Genomic DNA, 14,278 nt, shown 5'->3' with positions numbered 1-14,278 from the left:
AAATAAAAAAAAAAAATTATTATTTTGAGCAAGTGCTAAAATTTCTCAAAAATCTCAACATAGAAAGAGTTAAAATAAAAGCACTTCAAATACCCAAGGGGTGTCTAATTTAATAAAAAATGGCTTAATGGGGTAAATTGGAGTGGCCGGGCTCAAAGATAGGGCATAGGTACAGACTGACCAAAATGGAGAAAAAAAGCATCAGACCCCATTCCCATCACACTCTTCAAGACTCTACCCCGACCACAGCCAGAGCAGGCTGAAACCCTGGTTTCGGATAAGACCCCTGCAGTGCCTGAAGGCAAAACCAGTCAGTGGAACGGAATGTGTTGTAAAGGGACAGCTTAATGGAGTCATTTATAACAGCTATACAGGTAGACCACTTTTGGAAGAAGGATTTAGCCCTCTATGTATGGCTGCTTCTAACCAATCCATACGAAAAATGCAATGCAGACGACCTATGGCCATGTCAAGAAGTGGCTAAAATTTTTTTAGCAGATCACTTGTGACAAGTTTAGGCCACTGATGTTGATCAGGGAGACTGATCAATAATCAGTTACTTAAAATGACAGTGACAAGTGATCAGGTAATAATGATTTTGTATTAATAATTTGTGGGGGGGGTTTCCATTATTACCCTAGATGACTCCCCTCTCTCTTTCTAGGGTAGGGTCATCCAGGGCCTGCCATAATTATGACATCACTCCTATTGGCCAGAAGTGATCTGATCATCATTAGCCAACTTCTTCTAAAGACTAGATGTCTGCATGATACAGTCCAGGATACTTATGAAGCCTGCATCAGGTATTGGTGCTGGACAATTTAACACAAAAGTGAGGCCCTGAAAAGAAGATGCCTGAGCCAAGTGTGGCTTTACCTGCCTAGACGTGTGTGTTGTGTAGAGGAGGTTTTCCAGCACAGCTGGGTCTGGGAGCAAAGTATAGTTAGTGGGTAGTTGGGCTGGCCAGTCCAAAGTCAGCAAAGTCTAGCCAGAGATGGTTTTGTTTGGGAGCTAGGTTTTGTTTTTATGATTTTTGTTTTGAGGGTTTAACTGTTAATTGTTATGTGTTACTTGTTACAAAAACACACAGTTTACTGCAAATCAGTGTTCCTGAGCCTCATTGTCATAGAGGACTGCGCTTAAGATCCCGAAAAGTGACCTTTATGACCTTCAGCTGAAATAGGTTTGTCACAATCTATACAAGAACTTCATTGCACCACCTCTACCAACAATTTTGTTAATTTGTTTTTATGTCAGATAATTGAAGAACTTCTACTGAAATATTTCCCAGAGTATTCTAACATTCTGCTAATGGTGTGCATTTAGTACTCTTCATTTTAATCAAAAAATTCACATTTAAAAGTTTCTTTATTGTCTAATAAAAGTTTTAAAGTCGTTAATACTAGTCAGTATTTTAAAACATCTTCCTATTTGTATTTACTTTTGTAATTATTTAGATAAAATGGACAACTACATAATCCTCCCAAAATACACATCCATCCACTGACAACCCGTGGCATAAAGGCAGGGCCGGCCGAAGACTTAACGCCGCCTGGGGCGAAGTTTAAAACGCCGCCCCCCCCCGCCGACGCCGGGGGGGGGCGGCATTTTAAACTTCGCCGACGCCATAATCTACGATCCCCCCCCCCGGTACTTACCTTTAAACAGTCCGGCGGCGAGTCTCCCTGCTCTGCCACGGTGCCGGCTTGTAATGCTGAGCGCCGGAAATTGACGTCACTTCCGGCGCTCTGCATTACAAGCTGGCACCGGGACTGAACAGGGAGACTCGCCGCAGAGGAGAGAGAGAGAGGGGCGCCGAGCGGGTAAGCGAAAACCACTCGGTGCCCCTCTCTCTCTCCTCCGCTTCAAAAAAAAAAAAAAAAAAAAAAACGCTTGGGGCGGCAAAGTGCCGCCCCTTCTAAAGTGCCGCCTGGGGCAATTGCCCCAGTCCTCCCCATTATAGGGCCGGCCCTGCATAAAGGGGACAAGAATATCATAAGGGCTCTTAAGAAACAAAGTCACAGCAATAACTGAATGAAATGTGTGATTTATTATAAGTGAAATCTCAATCACAAAAAATGCAAATTTCACATTTGAAAATTTGAAGCCGCCAACTAAAAAGCAAAATCAATCATGGTCATTCTGCGACCTTGAAACAATCATGGAAACCCATTTGATCATTTGGATGCAAAATGTAAAAGCTACAATTTCCTTTGGCAATTTGCTGTTTGCTTTCCCTTGGTGCAGAAATATTTCTTCCTTTATACAGGAGGTAAACAGACACCTGTAAGATAATAAAATAATGTGGAGAAAATATTTAATATCAGTTATGCAAAATATAGGCTTAAACAGAATCTCATGTCATATACAAATAGCGGTGCATTTACATACAGATAAAAAAAACATAGAGTGTAAAGACATATAATAAGAGACACCTAATGTGATGTTTCTCTTTATGCACCCACAAACAACTCATGGAGAAAAGGCACATGACTTTGTTGATTAATATGCCATCTTTTATCGTAAGCTCTCTATTTTTGTCATAAGCTGTTATATGGATGATGCACCACTGGTGTCCATTTCTTTTTTCTGATATGCCTTCTCTTGACGAGTTGTTTATGATTATATGATGAGCATCACATTGGGTTTATTTTTATTCATTTTTTTTATTTTGTGGTGTTATCTCTTTATCTCTTGTTTTCTCTTTCTATATGTTTATGTACCCTTGTGTGTATATGACAGATATTACTAGTTAGAGACAAGTAGTGTTTGGGTGGCGGCAAAACAACAGGAAAGTATCATTTAAAGGTTTCACTTTGATTAACCTTTACACATGTATTGTTTCCGGCAGTATAATTTAAACAGTATCTAAACCCATATCATTCTCCCATTTCTGATTATGTGCTTTGTAAGCATACTCCACATATGTTAGCGAATGCTCCATGCCATGTCACCTTACATACAGTCTGGAACTCCTTAAGTTTGTCATCCTTAGAGTAAGACAATAGGAGCAGTTGGTGCCCGACAGAGACTGGGGGATAAAATTGATCGAAATAAAGGAAGGCAAAAACGATGGATACCGAGATTGCATGAAGCATGAAGCGCTGGCACCGCGACGGAGTCACAGAGAGTGAGGGGCGCCGAGCGGTTGCTGAAAACTTCACTAGCGACCGCTCGGCGCTCCTGCCCGAGACTAAAATTAAAACATTGTTTTTTTTGTTGTTTTAACTTTATTTAACATCCTCCGTGTTAAATAAAGTTAAAAAAAAAACTTTATTTAACAGGGAGGATGTTAAATAAAGTTAAAAAAACAAACAAACAAAAAAGGATGTTTTAATTTAAGTCCCGGGCAGGTGCCCCTGTTGCCATGGCACCCTGTGCGGTTGCACACCCCTAAGGCAGGCCCTGTTTACGTGGGATGTTTTGCCTGCAGATTACACACAAAGCAACGCTTCTCTGGCTGTCCAGGTGAGGGTGCTAAGTCTCTGAGTTGTGGGCGTTCCCTGGTATAAACATGGTATGGTATAAACTGGTATCAATCACTGGCTTGTCCAGCTCTAAAATCCACATTCCTATATTACAATTACGATTGAGCGATAAAAGTTTGTTACTCTTATTCATGGAATGCCGTGATAAATAAGATTGATAGGGATACTGAATCAAAATAAGTTCAAAGTCTCTATGAAATTATTAGTTTTTTGTTTTTTTTACCATTTTCATCAAAGCAATTCTGCATATATGTCAAATAGCCATCGTGATTCTGTGCCATCTAAAAAATAGAAAACAAGGTCATTCTAGTGTCTCATGTGTCAAATGGAGACGAATCCTAAAAAAAAAATAATCAAGAATTAAATTAAATGCACACATTCTGGAATTTTTTTCTGAATGTAAATTCATCTCTCCATGTACGGTGTTGAGGACACCAGACAGAACAATTGCATCACAACTGGTGACATCACAGCTAACAATTATATTGCTGTACCTCTGCTGTACTAAATGAATGTTACTTTTACATTAAACCCTAGCATATTATTACCTTAGTCATTAGAAAAGCACACAATGTGACGTATACGACTGGAACAGCTGTTGCTGCTGCCACCTGTCGATGTGATTCTACTCAAGCACCTAAATACATCAACCTTCATCCATTCCCCTATTCACTTGTTTTTTTTTTTGTTTGTTTTTTTTAACAAGAATGTAAATGATTAAAAGTACAAATTAAAATATCCACTAATACTACATTTAAAAATCACCATGACAAATGTCTGCTTCCATTGTATGGCAATTGTATGACCCTTAGGGCATTTAGGTTGGGCAGTACATCTTAATAAATGGGGTTAATTCCAGTAAAGAGGCCTTGAACAATTAATGCGTTTTTTGGCATGGTCTACCACTTAGAGAAAACTACTTAATTATAAAGTCTCTAGTGTTTATAAAAGCCTGATAAAGGAAGAGAAACACAGTAATAATTGTCTAGACAAAGAAGCCAATTCATTTTATAGATATATGGGAATTTTTATATTAATTTGCCTTCCGGCAGCCCTGACATCCTCGTATTGTGCTTCTCTGTGGTCATTGTTTTAATGTGTAGCTCTTACCAAAGCTTCCAAATGTGCTTTCATTCCCGCTTCGACCTTATCGGCACTGACCTCGACACTGTAATAACACAAAGATATAATTAAACGAGTAGAAAAAGACAGTGCCTGAAAAGACCATAACATTTAAGCCATACAATCATAGAATATATAATGCATTTTTTATGCTGGCTGTAACAGTATGAGAACATGAGATGGTACTTACAGACCATTTACTTCCAAATTAGAATCTTCAAAGTTAACATTGGTGTTAATAGATCCTGTCATAAATCTTCCATTGATCATTGCTCCGTTCATTACGATACTGATTCTTCCTACACCATCGCCTTTGGCCAGAGGGCTGAAAAAAGGCAAATAAAGTAAATTTAAAACAAACTAAAAAATGAGATGCATTTCTCTGCTATAGACATGTAAATGAATGGAAAATAAATCAAACATGGAAGTGATGTGAGTAATGTAATAAACCTGAAGACTTACTAAACATCTAATGTATGGTTCCATACATAATAGCAGCAGTTTGTTTAATTTAATAGTACTGTAACATTTCAATCAGCATATAGTTAACATACCCTCACTTTACTGTTAGGTGTAGAATTATTGGGTACATTTTGGTAACAAACTAATTCAGCAGCAGCTTTCGTTAGTGTGTTTTTGTCTACGTTTTGATATTATTTTTTCAATTAACAAGAAATAAAAGTTACTTTCTAACTTCTTTACAATTTCTTCCATTAGTCTCTTCAGCATGTATAATTTGTTCCAGAGATACCCCTTTTCAGAGTCACTCATAGCTGTGATTATCTTATGTGTCCTACCCCATATGTCATCCGTACCCAACTGAACTTGGTGTTTTTTCAAGACATCATGCTTTCTCAAAATGGCAAAGGAAAGTATAAAATAATTTTGCTTACATTCAGAAAAACCAAAGCTATTTGAAAACCTGAATGTTTCTGTTATTGACTATATTCTGGAACATTTTAAATCATGTTACTAATATAAAACACAGTTCTGAGCTGTCAAAATGTTAGTAGTGTAAGCCGCTCTCACTCTTTGTAAAGTCAATGCTCCCAGAAAGGTCATTCGATATGAAAAGTATTTACCTGTCAACCGCCCACACAGAGTTCATTGTGAGATAAATGCTGATTGCCCCGTCTTCATTTCTATGTATTTTCTCTATTTCCGTATAGGAATTTATGTCGGACGTTACTATCAAACTGTAAGGAAAACAAGTTACATTTACACAATTGCACTGGATGAAGCCATAAAACGCACGACCACATGTTTATTGGTTAAATTTGGAATGTCATTTTTTTTTATTTTAATTTTGTATCTATTTAGTGAATAGAGCTTCTTTTTATTTTTTTTCTGGTACCACAAAAAGCTAATGTGATTTGGAAGGCGTAGAATTGGTCATCGGCTTTAAAACTATCTCTACCCATCATCTTGTAATGGGTTCCATAGCTTACTCATTTTACTCACATTTGTAGAACAAGCCCATGCCCTACACCATTAGGCTACAGTTGTACGATATGGTAAGCATCTGGTTAAAGCGTTTCAGATTCAGTTTAACCCCTTAATGACAAAGCCCGTACATGTACGGGCTCAAAAATGCAGTGTTTTCAATGGGTTTAGGGACCGCCCGTTGTCTTTAAGGGGTTAATTCACAAATTGTACACAGTTAATAAAATAGCTGCTAAATAATCCAAAGTGAAAGAATTGGGATTTAACTCTCTACTTATGGTTAAATTTTGTATATAAATATTTTATATTAATGCTTAGGCTTACAGGTTAAGAAGTTTAAATTGAATTTTCAAATCTGCTGGAGCGGACCCAAATAAATGTAAGGCATGCTCCTTAGTATGGATGCCTGTCAAGAGAAACAAATCATATATTAACGATATACAGCTCTGTTTTAGTTAGTACATGTACCTATAACAGTATTAAGAATAATCAAGAAAAAGGAATGGAATTAAGTTAAATTTGTAGAAAGAAATGCAATCAGTATTTAGGTTATTAAATACTAGTGCAAATAGGAGACTCTGTGTTTCATGAAAAGATTTGTATACTATAGCCTTGTCTTTACATATATATATATATATATATAAACCTGCATATGCAACCTATATAACAGCTAGCATTGCATTAATTCATGTAAAATGTCACCATTTCCATCTCTTGTACTATTATATAAAATCAGTGTGTATCATGCATTGCCTGCTCAGGTTTTATTTGTTTAACAAAACAAGGTATGAAAAATTGTGTAAATCATGATGGTTCTCTGTGTAGATGATAACGAAACCTTAGAATAAGAAAAGAATGCACTTACATCGGTTAATGTTCTCATATTCACATGCAGGAACGGATGGTGGGAGAAGGACTACTACAGCTAAGGCCAAAAATAACATCTTCAACATCTTGGAACGTTAACCTGTTAGACAGCAAGGAGATTCACCAAACATTCAGTAAGAAACAGCATTCATTAAGAGTAGAGTTTTGCAAAAAAAAAAAAAAGTAGCTTAAAGTTCAGTTAGTTGTCAAGAAAAGTTAACAGAACAAGCTTTAAACAGAACATATTTATACTAAAAAAGCCCTAAAATACAATTAATGCCACAATATAAAATAATAAAACATTATTAAAAGATACAATGTGCATTAAGGGATGACAATCTAATTCGTCTCCTGTTTTATCTCTTTACCAGTCAGTCACCAGCCGCTGGGTAAGTGAAGCTTTTGGTTGAATTGGTGAAGTGTGTTGTGGTGTTGGCTTTTTATACTCGTAGAAGTAGGAAATTGAATCCTGAGTACACTATGATGTTCCAAAATAAATTATCCATCCACGCAAGGAGGCTTCGTCATAAAATAATTGTTTGCCGTGATAATTTAAGCAAATATATCATGAACAAATATCATTTCTGGAGGTGGATTTAAAAAAGAAAACTTCTAAAGGATTTTATAACATAATACATATTAAATGTACAGCATAAGGATCTGTATTTTAAAATCTTATTTGTATTACTTTTAGATAAATGTTTTTACCACTTGAGAAGAAGTACAGGGAGAGTTTCCTATCAATTGCTCCTCTATTAGGATACGGCTAAGACCCCCTGCCAGATGATTTTATGTCAAGACAGGAGGCTTCATATTATGCAAATCTCTCTTTACTACTCCCAAATAGCAGCAAAGAAAATATTACAGCACTGAAACAGTTAACAGAAAACTGAACATCACACCAATAGCACAACAGCAGAGTATATATAAGGACCCTGAGTAACTGCCAAATCCTCTTTCTTTGCTGCTCCCTAGAAAGATAAGTACCTGTGATTTTCTATTATACATATTTTGGTTGTTTTTCAACCTATATATGCTGAATTTCATGTATTCCATTTATGGTATATATTGTTTCTTTCATTATTCTACGTTATTTACTTCATAATTTCTGTTTTAGTTTCCATTTTATTAAATGTCTGTTTGCTTACTCACTGCGTTAACCCCCTTTTACTTTCCACTTTATGTGTACGTTATCTCTGGTTGTTCTCCTTCGGAAACCGCCATTTTTCTTCCGTTTTGTCTATCTGACTGAAGTTTTTCGCACATGCTCAGTACCTCAACTTGCAATTCCCCGCCCACAGCTCTGACGCGGTAATTCATATCGTAGCAGCGTGGTATAGCTTTGTTTCAGACGGCGATTTTTCCTCTAGCAGGTATCTTTTCAGTCAGCACAGCTATTCTTTTCTAAATGGATTCTTCAAAATCCGTTTCCTCATATGTGGATGCCTGTCCCCTTTCACCTAACAGTGATAAGGAGATTAATTTATCTGACACTCAATTACATCACATTATGGAGGAATCTGTTTCAAAGGCATTCCAATCGGCTATGGCTAATATGTCTGAAGCTATAGCTAAATCTGTGTCAGTGGCCATTGCTAACACCATGGCTCCTAAAAAAGCTGATATACAAATGTTCAGTCAGACCCCCCAAGTGGGAGATAATGTGAAAGATGGAGTAAAATCAGGCAAGGCCCTTCAGAAAAGGCGCCATTGTGACGGTCATGCTCTCCGTAACTCGGAGGATTCAAAACTTAGATATTTCCAATCTATGCAAGACCAAGACCATAATGACTCGCTCCAGCCTATGAGCAGCATACATACATGTGTCGCTAAATCACACATAAGACCCTCTCAGGAGGAAGAATTAATTAGGCCTAAAAGGCCAAGAATGAAACCTGACTCCTTTCACAGTACTTCCAGTAGTGAGTCAGATGACTCTTATGTAGACAAAACCTCCAAATTACAAGACACTGCTTCAGATTCTGATGGTTCTGACAGCGATTATGACCCCGATAAAAGGGAAGTTGACACCGATATTTCTTCCCTAAGGGATGAAGCTGGTGACCTAATGTTTGACCCAGATACTCTCCGCCATCCTCGCTCTCTGGCTTGGAAGCCAGATGCACATATTACAAAATACTTAACAGCGTGGATACGCAAACCTATGGAGAGAAATACCAGAAATAAATTAAGGGCTGAATGCCCTAGACCCTTATTGGAGGACAAATTGGAGCAGACCCCTATCGTTGATGCTCCTATTGTTCAATATTTATCTAAAACTGGTAAAGACCCCAGAAAGGGTATTGACCGTTCTCTTAGAAGTTGTCAGGATAAACTCCTGGACATATTAGGCCCTCTGACTAAAATATTTGAGTTAGTGGAACAGGCTAGACTTTCTCATTCTGCTCTAGATGCAGATATTTTAAGTGGCTGGATTCAGAGAGCCATTTGTCTTTTTGGTAATGCTAATTCAGCTTTATCCAGTGAAAGAAGACGATCCCTCTTACTCAGATTGGATCCTCAATTGTCATCATTGTCAACTAAGGAACCTGGACCGTCAGCCCAGGGTAACCTTTTTGGAGACTCTTTTGTGAAAGAGTTAGGGAAATTCGTTAATACATTTACATCATTTGATAAAGCAAAGTCATCTCTTAAAAGAGTGTTTTCCCAGAAGGTTTTTGACAGGGCTGGTAAAGGAAGGAACCGCTTTGCCGGCAGATCCATGTCTTCCCACAATGTGGGCAGAGGTTCCAGAAACTATTGGCAATCCCAACATCAACAAGAACCACGGGAGAGAAATACATTTCTCCAATCTAGAGGGATTTCCTGGAGACAGAGAGGTGGTAGACGGTGGCAAAAGCCTAGATCTTTTTCAGGTAAGACCTCAATTTTCTCTATTTCCTCAGAGAGTGGGGGGCAGACTAATCCATTTTTTCCATCAATGGTCTATGATTTCTCAGGATCCTTGGATCCTTCAGACGGTCAAGGGGTATGTTATAGGTTTCATAGAAATTCCTGTACAACCCTACCCACCTCCCCCTATTTCTTTCCAAAAATCAGACATTCTAGCTATAGACTTAGAAATTCAAAATTTATTGCACAAAGCGGCTATTGTTCCTGTTCAGTTTTCTTCCCCAGGTTTTCTCAGCAATCTCTTTCTAGTAAAAAAGAAAGATGCAGGTTACCGTCCAGTCATAAACCTCAAAGATCTGAACAGATGGGTTACCTATCAACATTTCAAGATGGAGGGTATTCACAATCTAAGAGACCTTATCCTTCCAGAAGATTGGTTAACGAAGATAGACTTACAGGACGCATACCTGACGGTTCCTATACATGTGCCGCACCAAAGATTCCTACAGTTTCAATGGAAGAACGTCAAATACCAATTCACATGTCTACCATTCGGCCTAACATCAGCCCCTTGGTGTTTCACAAAGTTAATGAAACCAGTGATCTCCCTGTTAAGAAGCAGAGGAATTCGGCTGATTATCTACCTAGACGACATTCTCATCATGTCTCAAAGCGAGCATCAGGGACGAATTCACACTCAATGGACCATCAAAACTCTTACCAGCTTGGGTTTCGTCATAAACCAAGAGAAGTCGGTGTTGATTCCTCAGCACCAATTGGAGTTTCTCGGGTTTTCCGTAAACTCCATACATGCTTCGTTAAGTCTTCCGACCTCCAAACTCAGCCTCATAAAGAAGGAAATTCGATCAGTTCTATCAAAGGGTTTAGTCTCATTGAGAAAAATTGCAAGAATTATAGGAATGCTGTCAGCTTCGATTCAAGCTATTTTCCCAGCGCCTCTCCACTATCGTGCTCTGCAAAGGTTCAAGAACCGTCATCTCCAAGCAGGTCGAATCTACCAAGACCTAGTACCTCTTACGGTCGAAGCAAGAGAGGAACTTCTTTGGTGGCTGAAACACGTAGATGCATGGAACGGCAAGGCCATTTTCAGTTCTCTTCCGGACATCGTCATAGAGTCAGACGCCAGTCAACTCGGTTGGGGAGCGCGCTGCGGATATCGAACAACGGGAGGCAGATGGTCTTCTCAGGAAGTAGATCTTCACATCAATTGCCTGGAGCTTCTAGCGGGATCCTTTGCCCTAAAGTCCTTTGCAAAGGACAAAGTGAACTGTTGCGTGTTACTCAAAATGGACAATGTATCTGCGGTAAGATACATAAACCGTCTGGGGGGTACTCGCTCGAGACCTTTGACCGAATTGGCAAAAGATTTCTGGCATTTTTGCTTGGATCGTGGCATCACGATTCAGGCAGAATATATTCCAGGTCTTTTGAACACGGTAGCAGACTGGAACTCCAGATATTTAAAGGATTCCAGCGACTGGAGACTGCACCAATCCATTTTCCAACGACTAGCGGATCTCTGGGGCCCCTTCCAGGTAGATCTGTTTGCGTCCAGGTTGAACGCCCAATTGCCCAAGTTCTTCAGTTGGAGACCAGATCCGGAAGCCCTAGCAGTGGACGCTTTTCTGCAGGATTGGTCTCGGGATCTACATTATGCGTTCCCACCGTTTTGCATGATTCCCAGAGTTGCATCGATGGTCAGAACACAGAAGGCTACCATAGTCCTCATCACCCCGTTATGGCAATGAGCATAGATGCCCCAAGATTACTTCCATCCTTTCCGGATCTTCTACTCAACCCTCAGGGAGAATCTCATCAACTGATTCTAGACGGATCACTTACCTTAGTGGCATGGCTGATTTCGGGAATCCCTCATCTATCGAGGGACTTTCAGAAACAGCTACCGACATTCTATCCAATGTTAGAGCACCAGGTACCAGGGCAGTGTATGCATCTGCCTGGAAAGTATGGTCTTGCTGGTGTTTGGAACGGGGTCTGGATTCCGTTCGAGCAGATGTAGTTCATGTTGTAAATTTTTTGGCATCTTTGTTTGATAGTGGTAAAGCCTACAGAACTATCAATCTATATCGCTCTGCGATCTCGGCACATCATATTTTAGTCAATGATGTGCCTATAGGCAGACATCCTTTGATATGCAGGGTCTTAAAAGGTGTTAAGATTCAAAATCCTCCGGTTCCAAGGTATATGGAAACATGGGACGTTACCATAGTTCTTCATTTTATCTCCTCATGGCCTGCGAATGATTCTCTTTCTCTAAAACAATTGTCAGCAAAACTTACTATGCTTTTATGTTTAATTTCGTGTAAAAGAGTATCTGATGTCAAGGCTCTGGATTTCAGTAATAAATCTTTTATTCCTTCTGGTGTCACATTCTTTATTTATCGTCGAACTAAGACTTTTCTCAGATCTGTTTTCTATCCTAGTTTTCCTGATCAACCTCACCTCTGTGTTGTGCAATGTTTACGTCATTATCTAGACAGAACTTTGTCTCTAAGACAATCTTCTTCTTCTCAACTTTTGATTTCCTACCGTAAACCTTATGCTCCTGTTTCATCGGCCACTCTGGCGAGATGGATTAAGTGGGTTATGCAATTAGCTGGTATTGACACTTCACTGTTTAAACCTCATTCACTCAGAGGTGCTATGGCTTCTAACGCTTTTTCCTCAGGAGTTCGTTTAGAAGATATTCTTAGAGCAGCAGACTGGTCCCGGGAATCTACATTCAAACAGTTTTATTTTAAACCTGTATTGCATGCTTCAACTTCTATGATTCATTGATATGTTTCTAATTGCTTTAAACTTGCATAATATGAAGCCTCCTGTCTTGACATAAAATTGTGTGATTTTGCTAACTTTGTGACGCAAAATAATGATTTTATTAAAGACAGGAGGCGAATATTATCCCTCCCTGTTTAAATTGTTTATTAACCCTCCCTTCTGCTATTGTCATTAGGTTAAATTTGCCGCATTTGCCTTCAGCACCGCAGAGGACGACTTGTTCTTCTGGCATCTGGGGGCTCCTGTTGTCACCGTTCCGGCTGTTATTTGCCTTCCTGACAAAGAATGTGGTTGTGGCCCTGACGATCTTCAGTTTCCACTTTCTGAACCTTTAAGATGCAGAAGTTCAAATTTGGGGACTATGTTACGGCAAGATCAGCTAAGAAAGAGGATTTGGCAGTTACTCAGGGTCCTTATATATACTCTGCTGTTGTGCTATTGGTGTGATGTTCAGTTTTCTGTTAACTGTTTCAGTGCTGTAATATTTTCTTTGCTGCTATTTGGGAGTAGTAAAGAGAGATTTGCATAATATTCGCCTCCTGTCTTTAATAAAATCATTATTTTGCGTCACAAAGTTAGCAAAATCACACAATTATATTGCAATAATGATATTGATAAAAATGTTGAATATTGTTTTTCGTGTAAATGTAGGGATATACATATGCATTGTCTATATACTACCATTCAAAAGTTTGGGGTCACTTACACCCATTGTATAGCACTATGGAATATGATGGCACTATATAAAACAATAAATAATAATAACTTGGAAATGTCCTTGTTTTTGAGAGAACCAAATTTTGTCCTTTAAAATTACATGAAATCAAAAATACAGTGCAGACCATGTTAATGTTGTAAATGTCTATTGTAGCTGGAAATGGCTGATTTTTAATGGAATATCTTCATAAGCGCTTTAACAGCAACCATCACTGCTGTGTTCCAATGGCATGTTCCAATGATAATCCAAGTACAAGTTTAAAGAGCTAATGGATCATTAGAAAACCCTTTTCCTATTATGTTACAGCTAGAATTATACATAATATACATATAGAAACAATATATATAGAGAGAGATATACAGATAGATACACAATATACCGTATTGGCTCGGATATAGGCCGCCCCCGTATATAGGCCGCACCCTAAAAGTTTGGTGCTTTTTTAAAGAAAAAGTTTTTTTCTTTAAAAAAGCACCAAAAAAAACATGCTGCCACTCTGTCCCCCCCTCGAGATATGCTGCCACTGTCCTCACTCCCCGAGATATGCTGCCACTGTCCTCCTTCCTCGAGATATGCTACCACTGTCCTCCCTCCCCGAGATACACTGCCACTGTCCTCCTCCCCCCGAGATATGCTGCCACTGTCCTCCTCCCCTCCCGAGATACGCTACCACTGTCCTCCTCCCCCCCGATATGCTACCACTGTCCTCCTCCCCCCGATATGCTACCACTGTCCCCCCCCCCGATATGCTACCACTGTCCCCCCCCGATATGCTACCACTGTCCCCCCCCGATATGCTACCACTGCCCCCCCCCCGAGATATGCTGCCACTGTCCTCCTCTGCCCCCCCCTCCTCGACTTACCGGAGCAGACTCCTGGGTGTCTTGCGGGGCCGCACAAATGATGTGCAAATTATGTGTAGGAGTCCATGGGGTGCATCATTTGGACAGCAGAGAGGGCCAATGTT

At 39.3% G+C, this 14,278-nt stretch overlaps 1 protein-coding gene across 1 annotated transcript; it reads left to right on the top strand.

Annotated features, from left to right (window-relative positions):
* The first annotated feature begins 8,466 nt into the window (after positions 1-8,466).
* On the top strand, positions 8,467-11,542 carry LOC128471761 (uncharacterized). The gene is made up of 2 exons (XM_053453738.1): positions 8,467-9,796; positions 10,059-11,542. Exons 1-2 carry the CDS (start codon positions 8,467-8,469, stop codon positions 11,540-11,542), a joined length of 2,814 nt encoding a protein of 937 aa, XP_053309713.1.
* The last annotated feature ends 2,736 nt before the right edge of the window (positions 11,543-14,278 follow it).

The sequence above is a fragment of the Spea bombifrons genome, chromosome 13 (genome assembly GCF_027358695.1).
Source record: "Spea bombifrons isolate aSpeBom1 chromosome 13, aSpeBom1.2.pri, whole genome shotgun sequence".
Taxonomy (NCBI): domain Eukaryota; kingdom Metazoa; phylum Chordata; class Amphibia; order Anura; family Pelobatidae; genus Spea; species Spea bombifrons.
The sequence above is the reverse complement of the archived record's forward strand: the minus strand, read 5'-3'. Positions and strand labels throughout refer to the sequence as shown.

What these genes read in the sequence shown, in the direction of transcription:
- LOC128471761 (XM_053453738.1), top strand. Translation starts at nt 8,467, where the DNA reads ATGGCTAATATGTCTGAAGCTATAGCTAAATCTGTGTCAGTGGCCATT. An exon ending in AAAGCCTAGATCTTTTTCAG is followed by an intron (nt 9,797 to 10,058) that starts GTAAGACCTCAA and finishes TTTCTTCCCCAG; the next exon opens with GTTTTCTCAGCAATCTCTTT.